The sequence below is a fragment of the Aotus nancymaae genome, unplaced genomic scaffold (assembly GCF_030222135.1).
Source record: "Aotus nancymaae isolate 86718 unplaced genomic scaffold, 86718_ANA_hifiasm-v0.15.2.pri h1tg000046l, whole genome shotgun sequence".
NCBI lineage: Eukaryota > Metazoa > Chordata > Mammalia > Primates > Aotidae > Aotus > Aotus nancymaae.
The window spans coordinates 22,796,204-22,822,873 of NW_026988460.1; the positions used below are offsets into that span (position 1 = coordinate 22,796,204).

At 41.2% G+C, this 26,670-nt stretch overlaps 1 protein-coding gene across 7 annotated transcripts in view; it reads right to left on the bottom strand.

The window, feature by feature from the left end:
- Positions 1 to 26,670, bottom strand: part of TAMM41 (TAM41 mitochondrial translocator assembly and maintenance homolog) — a 115,304-nt gene that overhangs the window by 41,260 nt on the left and 47,374 nt on the right. For 2 of the 7 annotated variants that reach the window (XM_064362030.1, XM_064362029.1), the window contains one exon: positions 23,524 to 25,033. The exons of 1 other annotated variant lie outside the window; for it this stretch is intronic. In XM_064362030.1, the coding sequence (XP_064218100.1) occupies positions 24,924 to 25,033 (110 nt within the window). In that variant the 3' untranslated portion in view covers positions 23,524 to 24,923. Of the gene's footprint in view, positions 1 to 206; positions 9,270 to 9,856; positions 9,997 to 17,363; positions 17,381 to 19,468; positions 19,535 to 23,523; positions 25,034 to 26,670 lie in introns of those variants that run through there. 4 more of the 7 variants (XM_012472111.2, XM_012472082.2, XM_012472119.2 and 1 more) reach the window with 4 other exon arrangements.

Below are 26,670 nucleotides of genomic sequence, written 5' to 3' on the forward strand. Positions count from 1 at the left end.
TCAGAGGGTATCCCTGTCATTAAGTGACACATGACTGCACAGAGAGACCATCCAGGACTTAATGCTAGTTCAACTTTACAGTGAATTTTTTGGGACACAGCCCCACTGTAAGTCAAGGAGCTTGCAAACATTATTTCACCATAAAAAAGACAGAAATCCTGCCACTTGCGACAACATGGATAAAACATTGGACACATTAAACCATATATGGAAAGACAAAGACTATATAATCTCACTTCTATGTGGAATCTGAAAGTATCAAACTCATAAACACAGTAGAATCGTAGTTGCCAGGGGTCAGGTGGAATGGGGAGATTTTGGTGAAAGGGTACAGACACTCAGTTTGGGGGATCTAATGTACAGCATAGTGACTACAGTTAAAAATAATGTATTTTCGACTTGAAATTTGCTAAGAAAGTAGCTCCTAAGTGTTCTCACCACACACAGACAAAAATGGTAACTATGTGAGGGGGTGGATATGTTAATTAACTTAATTGTGGTAATCATTTCACAATGTATACATATAACAAATCATGAGATTGTATACCTTACACACATATAATTTTTTGTCAATTATACCTCAATAAAGCTGAAAGAAAGAAAAGGTAACTATTTAAGCTTTTACTTTTTCATTTAGAGCTAATCTAGCTAAAAAAGCATTTGGGCATTTCCAAAAAGGAGTTGAGATACTAATAAATGATGTCAGGATTAATATTTTTACCAACCAAGAAGCAGCACTGAAAAACTACTGAGATATAATTTACATACCAGAGAATTCAGCCATTTAAAGTATACAATTCAGCAGACCGGGCGCAGTACTCATGCCTGTAATCCCAACACTTTGGGAGGCCTAGGCAGATAGATCACTTGTGGTCAGGAGTTCTAGACCAGCCTGATCAACATGGTGAAACTCTGTCTCTACTAAACATACAAAAATTGGCTGGGCATGGTGGTGGGTGCCTGTAATCCCAGCTACTCGGGAGGCTGAGGCATGAGAATCGCTTGAACCTGGGAGGCGGAGGCTGCAGTGAGCCAAAATCCTGCCACTGCACTCCAGCCTAGGTGAGTGAGCGAGACTCCATCTCAAACAAGAGAAAAAAGTGTAAATTCAGTGTCTTTGAGTATATTTATAGAGTTATGCTACCATCATACAATTTTAGAACATCCCCATTAACCTAAAAAGAAAACCTCCCAATCCTTAGCTTCGCTCCCAAGCCCCCCATTACCCATCTCCATCCCTCAGAAGCCAAGAAACTACTTCCTGTCTCTGTGTATTCAGCTATTCCGGCATTTCATGTAAATGAAACTATACAGTATGTGGTCTTTTGTGAGACTTCTTCCACTTGGCATCATGTTTTCCAGGCTCATCTGCCTCGTAGTCTGTAAGAGTACTTCATTTTTATTGTTGGTTAACAGTCCACTGTCCAGTTTTTGTGTGGACATACATTTTCATTTCTCTTGGGTATATATACCTAGGAGGAGAATTTCTGGGTCATATGAGAACTCTATGGTTTTTTTCTTTCTTTTTTAGAGACAGGGTCTTGTTCTGTCAACCAGGCTGGAGTGCAGTGGTGCGATCATAGCTCACTGCAACCTCCAACTCCTAGGCTTGTCAAGTGATCCTCCTGCCTCAGTCTCTCAAGTAGCTGGGACTACAGGCACACACACACGAAACCCAGATAATTTTTAAATTTTTTTGAGACACAGGGTCTTGCTATGTTGCCCAGGCTGGTCTCAAACTCCCAGGCTCAAGCAATGGCCCACCTCCGTCTCCCAGGAACTCTATATCTAACCACCTGAGGAACTGACAGTTTTCCTCAGCAACTGCAGCATTTCACATTCCCACTAGCAGTGAATGAGGGTTCCACTGTCTCACATCTTTATAAAATAACACTTGCTTTTTTGTCCTTTTTTTACTTTTTTTCTCCTTTAATTCCTTTTTGGAAAAAACATTGGAAAACACCTATTTTGTCTTTTTTATTTAGCCTTCCTAGTGGGTGTGAAGTGGTATCTCATTGTGATTTGATGTGCATTTCCCTGATGATGAGTGATGTTGAGCAACTTCTCATGTGCTTATTGGCCAACTGTGTATCTATTTTGGAGAAGTGTGTGTTCAGATCCTTTGCCTATTTTTAATATGGTTGTCTTTATATCCTAGGTGTAAGTACCTTATCAAATACATGATTTACAAATTTTTTTCCCATTCTTTAGATCATCTTTTCACTTTTTTGATGGTGTTTGCTATGCTATGGTTTGGATGTCTGTCTCCTCCAAAGCTAATATTGAAATTTGATGCCCAACATTGGAAGTGGAGCCTAATGGGAGGTGGTTGGGTCATGGGGGCAGATCCCTAATGAATAGATTAATGCCCCTCCCTCAGTGGTGAGTTCTCACTCTCTTAGTTCCATGAGATCGGGTTGTTAAAAAGAGCCTGGCACCTCCCTTTGCCGGCTCTCTCTGGCCACGTGATCTCTACGCACTGGTTCCCCTTCCCTTCTGCCATGAGTGGAGGCAGTGTGAGGCCCTCACCAGATGCAGATGCTCAGTCTTGAACTTTCCAGCCATCAGAATCATAAGCCAAATAAACCTTTACTCTTTATAAATTAAAGGGTGAGTAAAGAGAGGGGGAGGAAGGCGCTAGACTCCTTTTAACTGCCAGATCAGGCAGGAACTAAGAGTGAGAACTCACTCCAGTAAGAATGGTAAAGCTATTCATGAGGGAGCCACCCCCACAACCAACGCGCCTCTCACCAACCCCCACCTCCAACACTGAGGATCCAAGTTCAACATGAGATTTGGAGGGGACAAATGTCCGAACTATATAATCACCATCCAGCTCCTGTGTGACTTGACCTGCTGCTCTCCGTGTTTTCCTCTGATTGGTTTGTTCGTTCTTTTCATGCTGGTGTTTTCATGTTGGTGTACCTTTGGCTCTCTTCTCTTTATACTCCATAGACTTCCTGAGAGAACCTCATTCACTCAGATGGTGTCTTTAATCACCATCTATTAGCTGCCAATTCTCACATTTACATTTCCAGCTACAGACTGGGGAGCCAGCTGTTTACTCAACATCTCCCACAGACATTCCAAATGCAGCATGTTCAGACCTGAATTCATCACCATCCTCCTGCCACCCCCAAATCTGCCCCTCCTCCTGGATCCCCAGCTGAGGAAACAGGCACACCAGTCTCTCATTTGTGTCAGCCGGAGCCTTGGCAATCCCTTTTCCATAGTCAGTCACCAAGTTATACTGAGTCTACTTCCTAAACATCACTTCAATCTGTCCCTTTTGATCCATTCTCAGTGATCCTGCCCTAGACCACCATCATCTCTCAATTGGATGACTACAGTCCTGCCCTTTCTAGTCTATTCTCCATAGTGCAGCCACACTGGATGTTTATAAAATGCAAATCCAATTTTGTCACTCTCCAGCTCAAAAATCGCTGGCTGGCTCTCCATTGCTCTGGGGATAACAATGAACAGACTAACAAGAATCATAAGACTTTTCATGATCTGGTCAGTCATTTCTCCAGCCTCACTCCTGTACAGTATATGTCTGGCACTTTATTCATCTTGAGCTAACTTTAGTTCCCTAAACACACTGTGATCTCTTCATTTAGGGCTTTTGAATATCTCCATTCCTACGTCTGGAATACTCTTCCTTCTCTGCTGGCTAACTCCTACTTGTTCTTAAAGCAACAGGCTGGACATCCTTCACCGCTTCCCTCCAGTCCAGAAGAACACCAAGTGACTGGAAGACAGTTTAGTCAAGAGGTTAAGAGGGAGGGTTTTGGAACCTGATGGCCCAGTTTTGGATCCAGGCTGTTGTGTTAGTTTTCTGTGCCTCTGTTTCCTCATGCATGTAACAGGGAATAATAAGAGTCCCTGTTACATAAGGCCGCGGTGAGGATTAAATGAATAAATACAAAGAAAGTGCTTAGAAGAGTGCCTGGCACACTGTCATGGCTCCACCAGTTTGCTGTCACTTTGAGCACTCTCTACAGCACCCTATAGTTACCCCTATAATTAAGTACTTATCAGAGAAAACTAATTCACCATTTACTTTTCTGTATTTTAAGATCCCTAGAATTGGGACAACTCTCCAGGGCTCCAGTTACTGGTATGCAGAAGGCATTTATTAAATTTTTGTTAAATATTTGACTAAATTAATGAAACAATGAAGTTCTATTCATGGCATTGATCGCTTCTCACCTTGTATTGTGAGGGTAGCTTTTATCTTCTCTATCTGATTTACTGTAAGCTTACAGAGGCAGCACCATGACAGAATCATCTTGGCATATCCATCTCCTCCAACCAACACTGCTTGGCAGTATTTTATTCCTGGAATTCAACTAATACCAGTTGAACTAAAGCCTCCTCTCTGGGAATAGCCTTTAGACTTCTGCTTTACATCTGCCACATCCTGTCATCCTCTTCTATGTAACCCACTGCAACCTGGAATTTTAGGGACCTTCTTGTATCAGTAACTCAGTTGTCAGAGTAGGCTATACAAGAAGGAGTTGGGGACAATGAAATTCAAGTTACAGTAGGAGCTAAATTTAGGCAGGTGTCATGTAATGTTTGGAAAGAATAACGGGCTCAGATGTTTTGTTCTTCCTGATCTCAGCAATGCTATTGAAGCCTTTGGCCCTGTCATAATTTACCCATATGTGGGGTGGATAGAACAGCAAGCTGAAGCGAAAGGGGAATTAAGAAAAAAGTAAGAGACCTGGTTGGATCTGGTTGGGTGAGGTGGTTCACACCTATAATCCCAGCACTTCGGGAGGCCAGAAGTTCGAGACCAGGCTGGCCAATATAGTGAAACCCCATCTCTACTAAAAACACAAAAATTAGCCAGGTGTGGTGGTGCATGTCTATAATCCCAGCTACTTGGGAGGCTGAGGTTGCAGTGAGCTGAGATTGTGCCACTGCACTCCAGCATGGGTGAGAAAGTGAGACTCCATCTCAAAAATAAATAAATAAATAAATAAATAAGAGAGACCTAGGTTTTGGTCCAGGCTGTCAACAAATTGATGTGACCTTGGAAGTCACAGCCTGCCTGGGACTGACTCATCCCACTGGTAGAGTGATAGAGTTTAGATGGTTTTTAAGTTTCCTATTAATTCTGACATATCATGTCTTCAGATGTAGCTCATTCTAGGAAGAAATTTCCTACAGTCTAGGAAATTTCCACTTCATCTAAGAAGGAACAGAAAAAAAAGAAATAAATGACACCAGGTGTCTTTAGCTGCATGGCCAGTGATGGCTGAAACTAATCATGGGTCAGATCACCTGGATACACATGGAGAGAATTACCTATAACCTGCAGGCATGGTCCAAAGACGGAGTGTGATACTGGAAAGTGAATGAACTTTTGAGTCACACAGAACTGAATTCAAATCCCAGCTATATAGCTGGATTACCTTCTGTCATCCTGTTTTATTGCTTATAAAAGAAAAAAAAAAAAAGTCTGGTTGTGTGTGGTGGCTCACACGTGTAGTCCCAGCACTTTAAGAGGCCAAGGGGGACAAATCACTTGAGCCCAATAGTTCAAGTGATTCTCCTGCCTCAGCCTCCTGAGTAGCTGGGATTACAGGCATGCGCCACCACGTCCAGCTAATTTTTGTATTTTTAGTAGAGATGGGGTTTCACCATGTTGATCAGGCTGGTCTCAAACTCCTGACCTTGTGATCCGCCCACCTCGGCTTCCTAAAGTGCTGGGATTACAGGCGTGAGCCACTGCACCTGGCCCCTTCTATTTATTATACTTAAGGTTGTTTCCATTTTTCCTGACTAGATTGTGCAGTGGCACAATCATGGCTCACTGCAGCCTCAACCTTCTAGGCTCAAGCTATCCTCCCACCTCAACCTCCTGAGTAGCTGGGGCTACAGGTGTGTGCCACTACATTTTTAAGTTTTTGTAGAGATGGGGGGTCTCACTATGTTGCCTAGGCTGGTCTCAGACTCCTGGGCTCAAGTGGTTCTCCCACCTCAGCCTCCCAAAGTGCTGGGATTACATGTGTGAGCCACCATGACTGGACAACTCAATGACTTTAAACAATGATCATTTTCTTATTTTCCCTCAGACTTCCAAAAGCTGACTTGGCTTGGCTAGGCAGGTCCTGCTTGGGCTCTCTTGTGCTGTCACAGTCAGAGGAGCTGGGGCTTGAGTTATCTGAAAGTCTTGCTCACTCACTTATCTTGCAGCTGATGTTAGACATGAGCCAGAATACCTACATGTGGCCTCTCCCAGTGGCCTGGGTGCCCTCACAACACGGTGGCTGGGTTCCAAGTCAAGTGTCCTGAGAGAAAGCCCTGTGAAAGTTGTGTCACCTTTTAGGACCTAGCCTTGGAAGTCACAGAGCATCTCATCTGTTATATTCTGTCTGTTAGAAGCAAGTCACTAAGGCCCGCCCATATTCAAGAAGGGAAAATGAATGTTACTGCTAGGAGGAAGGCCAAATAATTTATGAACATATTTTGAAACTGCTACAGGGAGGATCTTCAGCAACACAGCAGCAGGTGTGGGTTTGTAAGCTGCAGTCCAGGGATGTTAGCAGTGTCCTGATGTGCAGACTCTCTGCGTATCATCCCTTCTTCCTTCTCCAGGGTACCCCTTCTTTTTTGTTTGCCAGCCCTCCCAACATCTTTGTAACAAAAGCCCTGTATTAAATTCCTTCTATTTGATATACTCAGCATTGCTTCCATTTTCTTTTTCTTTTTTTTTTTTTTTAGACAGAGTCTCGTTCCGTCACCAGGCGCCAGGCTGGAGTGCAGTGGTGCAATCTCAGCTCACTGCAACCTCCGCCTCCCGGGTTCAAGCAATTCTCCTGCCTCAGTCTCCCAAGTAGCTGGGACTACAGGCCTGCGCCACCATGCCCAGCTAAGTTTTGTATTTTTAGTAAAGACGAGGTTTCATCATGTTGGCCAGGATGGTCTTGAACTCTTGACCTCGTGATCTGCCCGCCTCGGCCTCTCAAAGTGCTGGGATTACAGGCATGAGCCATTGCACCCGGCCTCCCTTTTCTCGACTAGACTGACTGATATATGAGGAACTATCCCATGCCATCTAAACTCACCATCTGAACTGGATAGACAGCAGAGATACTATCATGATGTGCCAAGAACCACATCAGGTAATTTACATGTTATGCCATTTAATTCTAACACCAAATCTCACAGATGGGTATGAGAATACCTACATCATGGATATAGAAACTGAGGTTCAGAAGGGTTAAGCAACTTGACCAAGGATACAGCTGGAAAGAGTTCAGATCCAATTCTGAGTGTGACACCAAAAGGCTCAAAATTTATTTCTTGAGCCTTCTGGAATGAGAAGAGCTACTTCCTCCCAAAGAGTTTCACTTTCCTCAGAGGAAGTCTTACCTCTCGTCCTTATATCCCTTTTTGAAGAATCACCTTAGATTGAGGAAAAGGAAGAATACATCTAGGGGCAGTGGAACACAAAGACATAAAGACATAAGTATTCATCATTTGTGAAAGTGCAGGCTGTGTGAGAAAAGATTCTACACCAGAGTCTGGAGGCCAGGGTTCAAGCCCCAGCAATGTTACTCACATATGTTATGACCCCAGGCAGTCACTTTCTCTCCAGAGGCCTCAGGTTCCATAGCTGGAGTGACCCTGGTGTTCTGTGCTCCAATTAACATCTACTTGAAAAAGTATCTACTTTGGGAATATAAAAAGCTCTATCAGATACAATGGACAGAAGTTAAAGGAAAATAAAGCCAGATTGTAGAGGGTCTTGAATAGGCTGAGGAAAAATTCTTATTTTTATCCCATAAGCAGTGGGGAATCATTTTGCCACCCAGGCTAGAGTAGAGAGGCACAATCACAGATCACTGCAGCCTTGACCTCCTGGGCCCAAGTGATCCTCCCTCCCAAGTGGCTGGCACCACAGGCATGTGCCACCACATCCAACTAATTTAAAAATATTTTTTTTGTAGTGATGTGGTCTTGCTGTGTTGCCCAGGCTGCTCCTGAATTCCTGGGCTCAAGGAACTCTCCAGCCTCAGCCTTCCAAAGTGCCGGGACTACAAGCCTGAGCCACCATGCCTAGTCCATTTGGGTTCTTGAGAAAGAAACTTACACAAATAAACAAAAAGGCTTATAGAATAAAATAATATGCTGGGTATGGTGGCTTATGCCTGTAATCCTAGTACTTTGGGAGGCCGAGGTGGGTGTATCACCTGAGGTCAGAAGTTTGAGACCAGCCTGGCCAACATGATGAAAACCCATTTCTACTAAAAATACAAAAAAATTAGCTGGGCATGGTGCTTGGTGCCTGTAATCCCAGATACTCAGGAGGTTGAAGCAGGAGAATCGCTTGAACCCAGGAGGTGGAGGTTGCAGTGAGCCGCGATTGCACCATTGCACTCCAGCCTGGGCAACAAAAGTCTCAAAAAAAAAGAAAAGAAAAGAAAAGAAAAGAAATACAAAGGAACCACAGTAGCAATAAACATTTGCTCAATGCTAGGCACAAGGTACTACCCTAAGTGTTCTACATAGGTGAGTGCAGAGAACAGCACAACTGAGGTGGTCTGTAGTGCTATCTCCACCTCACAGACAGTTAAACTTGCCCAAAGTCACACGGCTGGTCAGTAGTGGGGATGAGATGTAACTCAGTTTGGCTGAATCTGAAGTCTGCACTCTCACTATGCTATGGGTTGGAATGAGCTGAACCCAAAAGTAAACAAAAAGTAAGTAGACAGAGATTGTTCAAATTATACAAAAAAGCCTATGAGTCTGTACTAGAATACTTGGCAATGGAAATACAGAGTGTGAGGTGGGACAAAGATGATTTGAAGGAAAAAAAAAGACAAGCTGAGGTTCAGTTTGAATAGATTGGTATGGCTTATGAGGTGGATGAAGTGGGAGGAGGCGGTTGCTTCCCAACAGCCCTTCCTCCTCAATTCCCATTTAAGTGTCTGCTCCTTCTCTGAAGCCTGTGGTCCAGAGGGGAGGGAAGTTACCTCTTGGGCTGGGGCCAGTGGTTCAGGCCTGAGCCTATCAGCTTAGTTCCATTCTTTGTCCACTTACTGGCTCTGGGGTGGGCATGTCACCCAACAGCATCCATGAAACCAAACAGAGGCTTACTACGGGCTGTTGGGAAGGTTTCTTGCTTTTCTAAGAGGTCATCTGAGAGGAGTCTTCTCTGTGGCTCCTACTTGTGATATGGAAGCACACAGCTCTTGAAGCTGCTGCCAGCAGTCTCATGACAGAGCAAAGCCAGCTTCAGCACGATGCTAACACTGCAGAGGGCAGAGAGATGGAGAGAAACTGGGGTGAATGATTCTGTTCTTTGTTGTTCAAGGCACTCTGCAGTGGGTTTCCTGTTGCCCAAACACATCCTGTCACAATAAGGCAGGCTCTGCAAGGTGTCTGTCCCAGGCTCCTCACCCAAAAGTCACTGCCATACATTTTCGTGGAGAACAAAGAAAAACACAAAAAGCCTAGATCCAGGGAAATGTTGATGTGATACCTGTGAGCCCTTGCTGGAAAAAAAAAAAAGTGAACAGGATGGAGACTAGAGACATAATAAGCCAGGCAGAGAAAGCCAAGCTTCCCCAGCCTATAAGCTTCCTGGGCTGCATGTTCACAGCATACATGCGACTTGTCATGTCTGACTCTCACGTACCTACAGAATGCAGGCCACAGGTAAAGCTATTCTGCAGGACCCACATGGCTTTGTACATGGAGAAGATTCTTTTCTTCTAATGTTAAGCCCTCTAATATGTTTGTTCCACCTGGATAAATGATGCATACATTTAAAAAATCAAGTATTATACAAATAAGGGTATCTTCAGATTCAAGTAATGGGTCAAAGTAACAAACACTGTTCTGTGAAAAAGAATTAAACACTTTATTCATCTCTATATAACATATATAAAAGCAAGCAATATCAGGACGTTTTCCTCAGCCAACCTGTCCACATTTTGTGCAGTTTTAGTGAACTATAAATCACTGACTTCTTCATGCCTAAAAGAGAAAACATGAGAGAGTAAGAAAATGGAGGCTTGTTGAGTGGATGCTCAGAGTTTCAGTGACATTCTGAACAGAGACTTGTCTTTGCAGGAGGGCAGTGAGAGGCCAAGTGGTGGGCTCTAGGAAATTAAGGATCTGAAGGTGATTAAAGGTCACTGTGATGTAGGGGGAAAGGATTCTGACTTCGGCATTTTCTGATTTAGGGGTATGGATGCCAATGGTTCCTAAGTTACTGGGATAACTGATTCTTTTGAGTTATGAACATATTGGCAGCCTCTGAATTTAGTAGCTCTTTCAAAAAGGTAGGACAAGGACAAGACTCTGCATGCCACTGGGCTCCCGTTCTCTCTCCTAGGCCTAAATTCCAACCCCAGCTCACTGTCTGTCACTATGAAAACCACCTGTCTGCCTATGACAAATGCTGTTCCCATCACTTTCTGCCTCATGGACTTGGAATCCCTGTTTAGATTTCTTCTCTAGGAAGTGCCTCCCTGGACCCCCAGGGTGGCCCCACACCATCTGTGCTCACTCGACACACTGTGCAGTACATGTTGGCTGATTCGCCCATGCCTCTGCCTGGACTGGGAGCTTCCTGAGGACAGGGACCTTGTCCTATTTACCTAGGTGGCCCCGTCGCCTAGTACACGACCCAGAACACAGCAGGTGCTCTGTAAAAGCTTTTGAAATGACAGGACAAATGTGCCTCATTCAAACAGCTGGACCCCTAGCACCCCCATCTGCTTAGTCATGAGTATGTGATGAAACTGGAGAAAGGCCCTCCGGGGGCTTAGGGGAAAGAAGTAAAATGGGATAAAATAAATGGGCGCTATTTGTTCAGATCTAAGAGTATCCTATTTGTGGATACTATTATGGACTCAATTTCCTTTGTGTTGAGGGTGAGATCATTCAGTTTGTGTTTCAGGGTGTGGCCCAAAGATATGAACAGTCTTTTTCACTGTGAGACACAAACTGTGATCTGTGCTATGACAGCGAAGTGCACACCCCTGGCAGTGCACTTTGGTGAGCATGCTGACAAGGTAACAGGATTCGCTCTGGACACACCTAGCACTGGGGTTGGGGAGTGATGGCTTGAAAATACCTGGCCCTGTTACCTATAAACTGCCTAGTCCACTTAGAGCCTTGGAAAAGCTGACTGCAGACCATGGCAAGGGAGCAGTAAAATCATTAACAAATACTTTTAGATACTCTGGCTTGGTTTGTCTACAAGCTGACTAGTTGCAAACCAACATAACCTAGTCAACAAACTCTGAGTTCCTTTCTCTGCCTCCACCCCTTTTAATTTTCTCCCTGGAGGAACCACTCTGGTAAACCTCACCCACTTGAGCACTGAGACTAGAAACTTATTACATAAGATGCTTTTTAAAATTCCAGCCAGAACCAACAAAAAGATCAAGCCGAACACAGGATAGTTGCACATGGAAAGGTTCATATAGCAACCCCAGGGCACTGAGTCACAGCTAGAGGAGGATGCATGGACCATGATAATACCCAGGTCAACTTCAAAAAAACTTAGTTGTAGACTCCTTGGAGCTTAAACATTTAAGGTAAATACATAAATTAAAAGAGTGTCATCATGTCCATGTAGCCATTTTTTTTGCTGCTAGTGGACAGAAATCTCCCTTGACTAAAACAATCTCCCTTTCATGGCTTTGCCAGTGAGATAGTCTCAGAATGATTGCAGCAGGGAAATCTGTTAGAGACAGCACTAGAATTGGAGTCAAGAGACCTGGACTCTAGTTCCAGGTGGGCCACAAACTAACAGTGATCTTTCCCTGGGCCTCAATTTCCTTATCTGTAAAATGACTGGGTTGGAATAGATTAGGGATTTTCTAACAAGTGGTCCATAGATAAGTTTGGTGTCTGTGAACTCCCTAACACTGCAGGAAAATCTGCTGTGTGTGTGCATATGTGCACTTCTGTGCAGGGTGTCCAGAGTTCTAATCAGATTTTCACAGGGATCCTGGATTTGCAAAAGGCTAAGAACCAACAGATCAGAATGAAGAGTCTTTTCTGCCTTAACATTATAATTTCAACAAAGGTGGAGAAGTTAAATTTCATGATTTTGGAATAGGCAATAATTTTCTAAACAGGACACAAAAAAACTGCTACACATACAGAAGACAAAATGGATAAAATTGGACTACATGAAATTATGAACTTCTTTTCACCAAAAGACACCATTAAGAAGGTGAAATGACAAGCCACGAAGTGGGGGATTTTGGCATCACATGTATCCAACAATGGAGTTGTGCTCTGACTACCAGAGGGAATTCAGTAAGAAAAACAGACAACTCAGTAGGAAGATGAGCAAAAGACTAGAATAGATGCTTCACAAAAGAGCATATTCAAGTAAACAAATGAAAAATGCTCAACTTCCTCAGTCATCAGGAAAATGTAAATTAAAAGCCCAGTATGGTACCACTAGTCACCCACCAGAGTGCCTAAAATGAAAAAGACCTATACAAGTATTCAGGGAAGTGATGCAACAGGAAGTCTGCTAGTGCAAATATAAATGTGGACAATTGTTTAGCAGTTTCTACTAAGGTTGAACAGTCACATGCTTTATCATCCAGGAATTCTACCCCTCAGTACATACCTGACAGAAACACATATACACACCCACCAAAAGAGAGGTACAAAAATATTCACAGCAGCACTACTTGTAATAGTTCCAAGCAGGAACAAACCAAGTATCCATCCATAGTATAAATTGTGGTATATTCACACAGCAGAATACTGCACAGAGCAGAAATGAACCACTGTTACTCCTAACAACATGATGACTCTCACTGATGTTATAAATGTTGTGAATAGGGAAAGACACAAAAGAGGACATGCTTATACACAGTTCAAAAATTGGTAAAACAAAATTGTGGCATTAGGAGTCACGCTGCTGCTTACTCTCGGAGAAGCAATGCCTGTGACGGGCATGAGGGGCACTGGGGACTGGCAAGGCTATATTTCTTCACCTGGCACTAGGTCTATGAGGTGTTCCCTTGGTGAAAATTCATCAGACTTATGATTTTTGCACTTTTCTGTATATGTGGAGATATTTTCTACTACCAGAAAATTCAGATCTTTCATTTATTCAGTCACACATGGAACAAGTATTTATTGAGCATCTGTATAAGCAAGACACTGAACTAGTTGCTAGGGATACTGGTATGGACAACAGCTATGGTCTGTGCCCTCACAGAGCCCACAATCCATACTATTCTACTTGGTCTACATTACTTGCTTCTTCTTCTTCTTCTTTTTTTTTTTTTTTAAGAGACAGGGTCTCACTCTGTCACCCAGGTTGGAGTGCACTTGCATAATCAAAGCTCATTGGAGCCTCAACATTCTGGGCTCAAGATATCTTCTCACCTGATCTTCCTGAGTAGCTGGGACTACAGGCACATAACATCACGCCCAGCTAATTTTATTTTTGTAGAAATGAGGTCTTGCTTTGTTGCCCAGGCTGGTCTTGAACCCTTGGCCTCAAGCCATCCTCCAACCTTAGCCTCCCAAAGTGCTAGGATTACAGGTGTGAGCCACTGTGCCCAGATTATATTAAGCTTACTCTTTCTACAGGAAAGGATGATTACTTAAGAATTTTGCTCACTCCTTCCCCAATGGATAAAGATGCAACATCTCTTTAGATACATCCCCTGTAGAGAGATCCTTATTTATCTAAAGCTAGTCATTGTAACTTCTGGTTAGTATCTAAAGTCAGGATTTTGTTTTAGAAGCATGCAGAAAGCTATGTCACTATATGGCTTATAAGGATTTTCTTCTGATTTCCAGCTTGTTTCACATGATGTACAGCAAAGTTAATACATAAGACTATGCACTCCCCATGTGATCTTGAACAGACGGGTCTACTGACAGACAAACTCTCCATGAAACAATGTGAGGCAGAAATATGGCTAGGCTGTGAAAGATTTCTACCTTTTCATAATTTTACATTTCAGACTTTTGAGATAAAATTAGTAATCCCCAAAACATTCTCCCAATTCATTTTCAACCATAGGCAGATGTACCTACAAAGAAAATCTCTTCTAAGGCAAAAGTACAACTTATTTTTAAGAACTTGCAGGCTTCAGTGATAAGCAAATCGGCATCAGAGCAGCAGTGTTCTTCCAATTTCAATATATAGGTAACAACAAATGGAAGAAATGTCTCAGTTGTAAGAAACCAGAAGCAGAGGATAATGACTAATCTGTTCTACTGTGTTCCTGGAAAAGGCTGCTAAGGATCTACTGAGGCATGCCAGAAGCCTTTTTGAAACAAGACTTAACTTGTCTTGTTAATGTAGTTGAATCTTTTGAAGTTAGAGAGGTAAACAGGTATTTGTTTCCAGAGTTAATTCTGATTGACCACAAAGTCAGGTGGGAAAAAATAAGATTTAAAAACTAAACTCATCATCCTTGCCCAACCTCCCCCTCTGCTCAGGGAATGAATGGCTCTACTGCTTCCCAGGCCAAAAACCTGGGAGTTAGTTCCGACTCTTCCTTCATGTCCCATACCCCTTTAGTCACTAAGACCAGTCGTTCCCTTCTAAACACTGTGAATCTTTCCTGTCTGAACCGCAATGACCTGAGTTGAGGCTCTGTGACTCCTCAGCTGACTGGCTGCAGCTACATCTACTCGATCTCCCTAGCAATAGTTTTACTGTCCTTCCATTTGATCTCTATACTCCAGCTACAGTACTCTTTCTGCAGTCCTACAGTGACTTCCCTCCACCCTCAAAAGAAACCCTGAATTGCTTAACATGGCTTTTAAAGTCTTTGTCTGGCCCCTGCTTATCTCTCCACCTGATCACTAAACTCCCCCATTTCTTGCCTATCTATTCCCATACCAGAGTATTCAGTTCCACTTCTCTCCACTTGGGTTAGAAATTTTACAAAAGGCTGCTGCTCAGAATATTCAGTTTGCTTAGCTGGGCTTTTGTTACCAGTTTGAGATGTGAGGTCATCTGCTGCTACCACAAAAGGAGGAACAGGCAAGTTTTAGGAGGCTAAATAGTCTTTTGCTACTCCTGAGCTGGCTGGCTTCAGGTGCTGATCTGATGAGAATGATGTTATTCTACTAGCAGCACAGTCTGAGAGAAATTAAAATAATTTGCTAAATAATCAACTCCCAGGCTAAAGGAAAAGAAAAACAGTGACTGGTTTTGGAAGCAATTCTCTACTCACATTTGAACATGAGTGTATGTGATGGTCAGGGATTTTTAATGGAACTAATAAAGACAGAGTATCAGTCAGACTGCACTGAGGACATACTGCCATGTTATCTAACATCGTTTACTAGGAAGGGCAGTCCTCGGAGCTGGTTATAGATGCCTGGCTGCCATCTTTTGCAGGAGTAGAGTGAAATTTAGCTCTACATTCATCTAAATTTATAAAGCACCTGTTGGGTAACACACTGAACGCTCTCATGTAAGCCTCAGAACATCTTGTGAGTTGGGTATTAGTATTCCTACCACCTCGCAGAAGAGAGAATAACATACCATAGCTATAGAGTGAAGAAATGATCATCAGAACCCTAAATCCTATCCTCCTTCACTAAGCTGATTCCCTGAATTTAACTGAATTTAACCTTCATATTAGCTGGCTCAGGGGAAGACCAAATCTTACTTTTTATTTATGAGTATAAGGTTGCACAGGGGAGGGGAGTAATAGCTACAAAAGAATAAAAAATAAAACCAAATATGCTGGGGTTTTCTCATCCTACAGATGACATATGAGCTGACTGAAAAATGGAACAGAGGCATAACTTTAGAAATTTTGAGAAGAAGGACCTAGCAAAAGTGAGGAAGAACAATAACAGCTATGATGACAACAAAAGGACTCATAAAGAGCAAGGTGAATCTCAGCCCAAAAGCTCCTCTGGCTGATACACAACTTGAGTAAGATCTCAGGATACAAAAATCAGTGTGCAAAAATAACAAGCATTCCAATACACTAACAACCATCAAGCCAAGAGCCAAGTTAAGAACGCAATCCCATTCACAACTGCCACAAAAAGAGTAAAATACCTAGGAATACAGCTAACCAGGGAGGTAAAAGATCTCTACAAGGAGAACTACAAAACACTGCTCAAAGAAATCAGAGATGACACAAACAAATGGAAAACTATTCCATGTTCATAGATAGGAAAAATCAATATTGTTAAAATGCCCATACTGCCCAAAGTAATTTATAGATTAAATGCTATTCCTATTAAATTACCAATGATGTTCTTCATAGAACTAGAAAAAAACTATTTTAAAATTCATATAAAACGAAAAAAGCCCGAATAGCTGAGGCAATCCTAAGCCAAAAGAACAAAGCTGGAGGCCTCATGCTACCCCACTTCAAACTGTAACTGCAGGGCTACAGTAACCAAAACAGCACGGTACTGGTATATAAACGGACACATAGACCAATGGAACAGAATAGAGAACCTGGAAATAAGGCTGCACACCTACAACCATCTGATCTTTGACAAAGCAGACAATGACAAGCAATGGGGAAAGAACTCCCTATTCAATAAATGGTGCTGGAATAACTGGTTAGCCATATGCAGAAGACTAAAACTGGACCCCTTCTTTATATAATATACAAAAATTAAGTCAAGATGGATTAAAGACTTAAATGTAAAGCTATAAAAACCCTGGAGGACAACTTAGGCAATACCATTCTAGACATAAGAACGGGCAAATATTTCATGACAAAGATGCCAAAAGCAATTACAACAAAAGCAAAAACTGAAAATGGGATCTAATTAAACTAAAGAGCTTCTGTACAGCAAAAGAACAAGAGAGTGAAGAACAGAGTCAACAGACAACCTACGAAATGGGAGAAAATTTTGCAAACTGTGCATCCAACAAAGGCCTTATATCTGGCATCTATAAGGAAACTAAACAAATTTTAAAAAACAAACAATCCCATTAAAAAGTGAGCAAAGGACATGAACAGACACTTTTCAAAGGAAGACATACACGCAGCCAACAATCATAGGAAAAAAAGCTCAATATCACTGATAATTAGAGAAATGCAAATCAAAATCACAATGAGATTCCATCTCACAGCAGTCAGAATGGCTGTTATTAAGTCAAAAAACAACAGATGCTGGTGAGGTTGTGGAAAAAAAAGAACGTTATACACTGCAGCCAGGAGTGTAAATTAGTTCAAGCATTGTGGAAGACAATGTGCCAATTCCTCAAAAACCTAAAAAGAGAACTGCCATTTGACTCAGCAATCCCATTACTGGGGTACATACCCAAAGGATATATATCGTTCTATCACAAAGATACATGCATGCATATACTCACTGCAGCAATACTCACAACAGCAAAGACACGGAATCAACCTAAATGCCCATCAACGGTAGCCTGGATAAAGAAAATGTGGTGTATATACACCATGGAATACTATGCAGTCATAAAAGAAGAGATCATATACTTTGCAGAGATATGGATGGAACTAGAGGCCATTATCCTTAGCAAACTAATACAGCAACAGAAAACCAAATGCTGCATGTTCTCACTTATAAGTGGGAGCTAAATTATGAGAACACATAGACATATAGAATGGAACAACAGACACTGGGGCTTACTGATGGGTGGAGGATGGGAGGAGCAAAAGATCAGGAAAAATAACTAATGGGAACTAACTAGGCTTACTACGTGGATGACAAAATAATCTGTATAACAAACCTCTATGGCACAAGTTTACCTACATAACAAATTTGTACATGTATCCCTAAACTTAAAAGTTAAAAAAAATAAAAGAACAAGGTGGAGAAGGATAGAGGTTCTGAAGCTTACTGTGAGGATGAGGAAAGAGAAACAGGCAAACCAGCCACTTGGTGCCTATCACTGTTAGTTTATTCCAGCTGAAGACCTGGGCCAGGGGCTAACACCATTTGAATATGACATTGTAAAGAGGCTTGTTTTAAAGAGAGGTCAGGAAACTTTTAGGTAATGACACCAAAAGAAGAAAAACCAGACACAATGCTAGATGCCTTCATTTTTCTTAAAATATAATCTCCTGGCCAGTTGCAGTGGCTCAAGCCTTTAATTCCAGCACTTTAGGAAGCTGAGGATGGAGGATGACTTGAGCCCAGGTGTTTGAGACAAGCCAGGGTAACATAGTGGGACCCTGTCTCTACAAAAAACAAAAAACAAAACAAAAAAAAAAACGCAGCCAGGTGTCATATTACATCCCTTTACACCCAGCTACTTGGGAGGCTAAGGTGGGGGGAATCACACCATTGCACTCTAGCCTGGGCTAGAAACTGTCTCCAAAAAAACAAAACCAAACACAAACAAAAAAACCAAACATAAAACACACCATTGCACTCTGGCCTGAGCTAGAAATTGTCTCCAAAAAAACAAAACCAAAAGCAAACAAAAAAAACAAAGATAATCTTTACAACCTGGTGAAGATATTCATATTCATATGAAGTTAAAACTCAGGAAAATTAGGTAACTTGACCAAGTCACACTGGTTAGGTTGTAATTTGAGCTGATTTGAGCTCTAGTCTCGGGGACTCACAAACCTCTGCCCTCAGCACTATGCTAGGAAGCCTTTGTCCCAGCCCTTGGTCATCATAAACAGAGGAGCCAGAGCATAAGGCCATTTAGCCCACAGAATCTGAAGGGGTGCTCATCACTTTCCATGGTTTATGTCACCTCAGTGTGAGGTTACATACATTCTGTCACTCTGGACTTGCACAATGCAATGTGGCATCATTAGAAGTGAAGAAAAAAGCTGAATAAGAAGAGAGGTTAAACGTTTAGAAAATCTATTAAGGGAAATAATCAATGTTTTCCAAGTCTGGCAAATGTGTCAGATAGCCAGATACAAGGACCCAATGATCCCCAGGTGAATATACTGCAAAAAGGACTTCAACACAGCATATTATAATCAGAAGGTCTACAGTGAAAGTGAAAGAAAAAATTTTAAAATTAGCAAGAGAAAAGCATCTAGTCACCCACAAAGGAAACCTCATCTGACGAACAGTAGACTTTTTGGCAGAAACCTTGAAGGCCAGGAGGGAATGGGATAGCATTTTCAAAGTGCTGAAGGAAAAAAAACCCTGTCAGCCAAGAATTTTATATCCTGCTAGAATAAGCTTCATAAATGAAAGAGATTAGTCTTTTCTAGGCAAACAAAAACACTGAGGGAATCTGTCACCATTAGACCAGCCCTATAGGAAATGCTCAAAAGAGTCTTTTTTTTTTTTTTTTTTTGAGACGGAGTTTCGCTGTTGTTACCCAGGCTGGAGTGCAATGGCGCAATCTCGGCTCACCGCAACCTCCGCCTCCTGGATTCAAGCAATTCTCCTGCCTCAGCCTCCCAAGTAGCTGGGACTACAGGCGTGCACCACCATGCCCAGCTAATTTTTGTATTTTTAGTAGAGACGGGGTTTCACCTTGTTGACCAGGATGGTCTCGATCTCTTGACCTCGTGATCCACCCGCCTCGGCCTCTCAAAGTGCTGGGATTATAGGCGTGAGCCACCGCGCCCGGCCTCAAAAGAGTCTTAAACATGGAAACAAAGCATTGATATACACCATCACAAATGTGCAGAAATATAAAACTCATAGTTCTTATAAAACAATCATACAAATGAGGAAAAGAAATAAATCAAATAACACCATGACAGAATTTCATTAAAACACAAGGATAAAACGACAGAAAAGAAAGTAAACAAAGAATTTATAAAATAACTTGAAAACAATGAACCTTATGACAGAAACAAAGCCTCACATATCAATATTAACCTAAAATGTAAATGGATTAAATGATTCACTTAAAAGATACAGACTGGCAGAATGGATTAAAAAACTACAATCCAACTATATGCTACCTACAAGAAATTCACCTTACCTGTGAAGACAAAAATAGACTGAAAGTAAAGGGGTGGAAAAAGATACTTCATGCAAAAGGAAACCAAAAGGAGAGCTATACGTATATCAGATAAAACAGACTCTAAATCAAAAAGAGTAAAAAAAAAAAAAAGGACTAAGAAGGTCATTATATAATGAAAAAGGCATCAATTCAGCAAGAGGGTATAGCAAATCCTAATATATGTGCACCCAACATAGGAACACCCAAATTTGCAAAACAAATATTAATTATTAGCTCTAAAGAGAGAGACAGATAATAATACATTAACAGTGGGGGACTTTAACATTCCACTCACAGCACTATACAGACCATTGAGACAAAGAATTTATAAAGAAACATTGGACTTTAGACAAAATAGACTTAACAGACATTTACAGAACATTCTACCCAACATCTACAGAATATGCATTCTTTTCATCAGCATATAAAACATTCTTCAAGCATGGGCTACATAGGGAGACTTTGTCTCTACAAAAAATAAAAATAAATTTAGCCAGGCGTGGTGGTATGCGCTGTAATCCCAGCTACTCAGGAGGCTGAGGTATGAAGATTGCTTAAACTTAGGAGGTCAAGGCTACAGTAAGCCATGATCATACCACTGCACTCCACCCTGGGTAACAGAGCAAGACACTGTCTCAACAAAGGAAAAAAAAAAAAGAAGAAACAGTTTTCAAGATAGATCCACACATCAGGCTACAAAACAAGTCTTAACAAACTTTTAAAAATCAAAATCAAGTATCTTCTCAGACAACAGTAGAATAAAGCTAGAAATCAACATAAGAGGGACTTCAGAAATGATACAAATACATGGAAATTAAACAGCACGCCCCTAAATGATCACTGGGTCAACAAAGATTTTTTTGTTTTTTCCTGAGACAGGGTCTTGCTGTGTCACCCAGGCTGAAGTGCAGTGGCACAATCATGGCTCACTGTAGCCTCAAACTCCTTTGGCTCAAGTGATCCTCCTGCCTCAGCCTCCTGAGCAGCTGGTACTACAGGCACATACCACCATGCCCAGCTAATTTTTTGTAGCGATGGGGTTTTTCCATGTTGCCCAGGCTGGTTTCAAACTCTTAGGCTCAAGCAATCCACCCACCTCCAACTCCCAAAGTGCTGGGATTCTGAGATCCCAGGTGGATCACTAGGTCAGGAGTTCGAGACCAGCCTGGCCAACATAGTGAAACCCCATCTCTACTAAAAATACAAAAATTAGCTGGGTATGGTGGTGGGCACCTGTAATCCCAGCTACTTGGGAGGCTGAGGCAAGAGAATTGCTTGAACCTGAGAGGTGGAGGTTGCAGTGAGCCGAGATTGCACCACTGCACTCCAGTCTGGGCGATAGAAGATTAAAAAGTAGGAAGATTAACAACCTAAAGCCATACCTCAAGGAACAAGAGAAACAAGAACAAACTAAAGCCAAAGCTAGCAGAAGAAATGAAATAATGAAGATGAGAGCAGAACTAAATGAAATAGAGACCAAAAAACAATATTAAGGATCAACAAAATGAAAAGGTGTGGTCAGGTGCAGTGGCTCATGCCTGTAATCCCTGCACTTTGGGAGGTTGAGGCAGGCAGATAGCTTGATTCCAGGAGTTCAAGACCAGCCAGGGTAACGTGGCAAAATCACATCTTGACAAAAAACACAAAAGTTAGCCAGGCATGGAAGTGTGCACCTGCAGTCCCAGCTACTCAGGAGGCTGAGGTGGGAGGATTGCTTAGCTTGGAAGACAAAGGTTGTAGTAAGCCAAGATTGTGCCACTGCACTCTAGCCTGGGTGACAGAGTCAGACCCTGACAAAAAAAAAAAAGAGAAAAAAAAAGTTGGTTCTTTGAAAGATACACAAAATTGATAAACCACTAGCTAAGACTAATCAAGACAAGAAAAGATACAAACACAATCAGAAATGAAAAAGGAGACATTACAACTTATACCACAGAAATACAAAAGATGATCAGAGACTATTACAAACAACTATAAGCCCCAAAACCAGAAAATTTAGAGGAAAGGAATAAATTCATGGAAATAATCTCCAAGACTGAACCAGGAAGACATAGAATATCTGAAAAGACCAGTAATGAGTTGCGAGATTGAATCAGTAATAAAAATCTCCCAATAACAACAAAAACCTCAGGACCAGACAGATACATAGCTGAACTTGACCAAACACACAAAAGAACGAATACCAATCCTCCTGAAACCATTCTAAAAAGATCAAGGAGGGAATTCTCCCTAACTCATTCTATGAGGCCAGTATCACCTTGGTACCAAAACCAGACAAGGACACAACACCATCAAAAAAGAGAATTATAGCCCAATATCTCTGATGAACACAGACACAAAAATCCTCAACAAAATAGTAGCAAATTAAATCTAATAGCACATCAAAAAGAGAATATGCTATGATCAGGCAGGATTTATCCCAGGGATGCAAGGGTGGTTCAATATACATAAATCAATAAATGTGATACATCACATAAACAGAAATAAGGGCAAAAACCACATGATCATCTCACTAGAAGCAGAAAAAGCATTCAATAGGCTGGGCACAATGACTCACACCTGTAATTCCAGCACTTTGGGAGGCCACGGCAGGCAGATTGCTTGAGATCAGGAGTTCAAGACCAGGCTGGCCAACAGGGTAAAACCCCGATTGTACTAAAAATACAAAAATTAGCCAGGTGTGCTGATACGTGCCTGTAGTTCCAGCTACTCATGAGGCTGAGGCAGTAGAACTGCTTGAACCCAGGAGGCAAAGGTTGCAGTGAGCTGAGATTGTACCACTGCACTCCAGCCAGGGTGACAGCACAAGACTCTGTCTCAAAAATAAAATAAAATAAAGTTCAACATCCTTTCCTGATAAAAATCCTCAACAGATTGGGCACAGAATTTGTGCCTCAACATAATAAAGATCATATATGACAAAAACCACACCTAACATACTTGATAGGGAAAAGCTGAAAGCACTCCCTCTAAGAACTGGAATAATACAAACATGTCCACTTTTACCACTGTTATACTAACGTAATACTGGAAGTTCTCGCAAGTAGAATTGGGCAAGAGAAAAAGTTAAAAGTATCCATATGGAGGCTGAGCATGGTGGCTTACATCTGTAATCCCAGCACTTTGGGAGGCTGAGGCGGGCAGATCATGAGGTCAGGAGTTAGAGACCAGCTTGGCCAACACAGTGAAACCCCATCCCTACTAAAAATACAAAAATTAGCTGGGCATGGTGGTGTGTGCCTGTAGTCCCAGCTACTTGGGAGGCTGAGACAGGAGAATCACTTCAACCTGGGAAGTGGAGGTTGTGGTAAGCTGAGATGGTGACACTGCACTTCAGCCTGGGCAAAAGAGCGAGATTCTGTAAAAAAAAAACGAAACAAAAAAAAACAAAAAAAGCCATATGGGAAAAGAGGAAGTCCAATTATTCCTATTGCTGATGTGATCTTATATCTAGAAAACCCTAAACACTCCACCAGAAAACTCTTAGATTTGATAAATGAATTCAGTAAAGTTTCAGAATATAAAATTAATGTACAGAAATCTATAGCATTTCTATACATCAATAACAATCTAGCTGAAGACCAAACCAAGAAGGGAATCCCATTTATAATAGCTACAAATAAAGAAGAAAGACAACCCAGGAGTATAGTTAACCAAGGAGGTGAAAGATCTCTATAAGGAGAACTACAAAATGCTAATGAAAGAAATTGTAGATGACACAGACAAAGGAAAAACAACCCATACTCATGGACTGGAAGAATAAATATTGTTAAAATGACCATACTGTACAAAGCAATCTACAGATTCAACACAATCCTTATCAAATTACCAATATCATTATTGATAGCATCAGAAAAAAAATCCTAAAATTCATAGGGAACCCAAAAAAAAGTCAAATAGCCAAAGCAATCCTAAGCAAAAAGAATAAGGGCATCACATTATCTGACTTAAAATTATACTACAAGGCTATAGTAACCAAAACAACATGGTACTGATATAAAAACTGACACAGGGCAGGGCATGGTGGCTCACACCTGTAATCCCAGCACTTTGGGAAGCCAAGGCAGGCAGATCACCTGGGGTCAGGAGTTCAAGATCAGCCTGGCCAACATGGTGAAACCCTGTTTCTGCTAAAAATATCTACTAAAAATATACTGGGCATGGTGGTGGCCGCTAAACAATGTATACGCATGAACATATGGAGTAGAATGACACTGGTGACTATTAAAAGTGTGAGGATGGGAGGGCGGTGAGGGTTGAAAAATTACCTATTGGGTATAATGTTCACTATTTGGGTGATGATGGGTACACTAAAAGCCAAACTTCACCACTACACAATATACACATGTAAAAAAAATGCACTTGTGTTCCTTAAACATATAAAAAAATAAAAAGAAAAAAAAAGTGAAGGTGAAGCAAGCAGTAAGCACTCAGAAGCAGCATCAGTACTCCCAGGCCACAAGGATAGCTGAGCTGTGGGTTCTGTAACCAACTGCCCTCTCTGGTGAGTGGAAATAATGGACCAAAGGTTCATTTCAGGTTGGAAGTGTCAAGGGATGATCAGGGATCTTTTTCAGCCTTTTAATAGAGAAAAATTCAAACTTAAAAAACAGACAGAAGAGTATAAAACAGCCCCATGCAACTTTACCTAGCTTTGACAATGTATCAACTCATGGCCAATCTTGTGTCATGTACTTCTTACCCATTTCCCTCTGCCATGTTTTATTTTGAAGCAAATTCCAGACAGCGTATCATTCCATCTGGAATTATTTTAGTATGCATGTCTAAAAGAAAGGGGATTTTTTTTTTTTTTTTTTTTTTTTTTATTATTAAGAATTTCAAGATAGTGACAGTACAGCATTAAATCAAGTGTAGGGCTCATCTCTTCTAAATTCAGGCCCCACGCAACAGCACTAGTGACACACCCAGGAAACCAACTCTGTTTTTCAGACTGTAAGACAACTACTCTACTAAAAATACAAAAATTAGCTGGTGTCGTGTCACATATCTGTGATCTCAGCTACTCGGGAGGCAGAGGCAAGAGAACTGCTTGAACTTGGGAGGCGGAGGTTGCAGTGAGCTGACATTGAACCATTACACTCCAGCCTGGGCAACAGAGCGAGACTCCATCTCAAAAAAGAGAGAAAGAAACATTAATCAGATGTATATATGATCATATGTTACTGAATGCTAAAAAAAAAAAAATCCACAAGTACAAATTTTATTCTACAATTAATATACTTAAGTTATTAAATGTTCTGAATGGTTTAAACAAACAAAAACCTAAGCTGGGAAATCCCAGCACTTTGGGAGGCTGAGACAGGAGGACTGCTTGAAGCCAATAGTTTGAGACAAGCCTGGGGAACATAGTGAGACCCTATATCTACAAAAAAAAAAAAAGTAACATTAGCCAGGATATGATTGTGCACACCTGTAGTCCCAACTACTCTGCAGGCTAAGGCAAGAGGATTGCTTGAGGCTAAGAGTTCAAGACCAGCCTGGGAAACATAGCAACTGATCCTGTCTCTACAAAATTTTAAAAATTAGGCAGGCATTGTGGCAAGTCCCTGTGGTCCCAGCTGCTTGCAAGGCTGAGGTGGAAAGATTGCTTGAGCCTGGAAGGGCAAGATTGCAGTGAACCATTCCCATGGTACTGCACTCCAGCCTAGATGACAGGGCAAGATCTTATTTCCAAAAAAAAAAAAAAATTGGCATGTGTCTGTCTAATTTTTTCTAATGATATTCAGTAAAATGTCAACCAGCACTTTGCCAAATGAATTATCTATTAGATAGCACTTCCCACATCTAGATTATAACTAGTAAATAAGTGATTCATTTATTAACCAGGACCCTGAAAACTATCTTCTAAATCTTTAAATAAAAGATATACTTTGTTCATCATAGTTTTTTTTTTTTTTTTTTTTAAGAGAAAGAGAGAGAGAGAATAGGAAGGAGGAAAAAGGAAGAGAAAGAGAGAAAGAGAATGGGGAGGAGGAAGAAGGAAAAGAAAGAGGGAGAGAGAATGGGAGTATTGCTTTCTTGCCCAGGCTAGAATGCAATTTAGTAATGGGTATTGAAAACCTCTTTTATACTGATAATTATACTTAATGATGTAGTCAGGAAGGAATAAGGGAAGAAGATAACAAACAAACAGCTAACCAATATTTAATTTAAACCTATGAAATGCTATGCGATTACTGAGGAGTGATTTACTTCCAATTATATAGTCACCTTTGGAATAGGTGTGAGGTGGTAATGTATGTTTTGTGTATTTGAAGTGGAGAGTTCTATAAATGTTTATTAAGTTTACTTGTTCCGGGTCTGAGTTCAAGTTCTGAATATCCTTGTTAATTTTCTATCTCGTTGATCTATAGAATCGTTAGCTCTTCTTGTTGCATTGATCCTTTTGCCATTATGTAATGTCATTCCTCGCCTCTTTTGATCTTTGTTGCTTTAAAGTCTACTTTATCAGAGGCGAGAATTGCATCTCCTGCTTTTTGTTTATTAGTTTATTTTTACTCTCTGTTTGATTGGTAAATCTTCCTCCTTCTCTCTGAGTCTTTGTGTATTGTTGCATGTAAGATGGGCCCGGATGCAGCATACCGATGGGTTTTGGCTTTTTATCCAATTAAAATATATATAAGTTTAATACCGGCGTTTGATGCTAGCTGGCTGTTTTGCCCATTAGTTGATGTAAATTTTTTATTGTGTTGAAGTTCTTTGCTTTTTGATATATTTTTGGAAAGGCTAATATTGGTTGTTCCTTT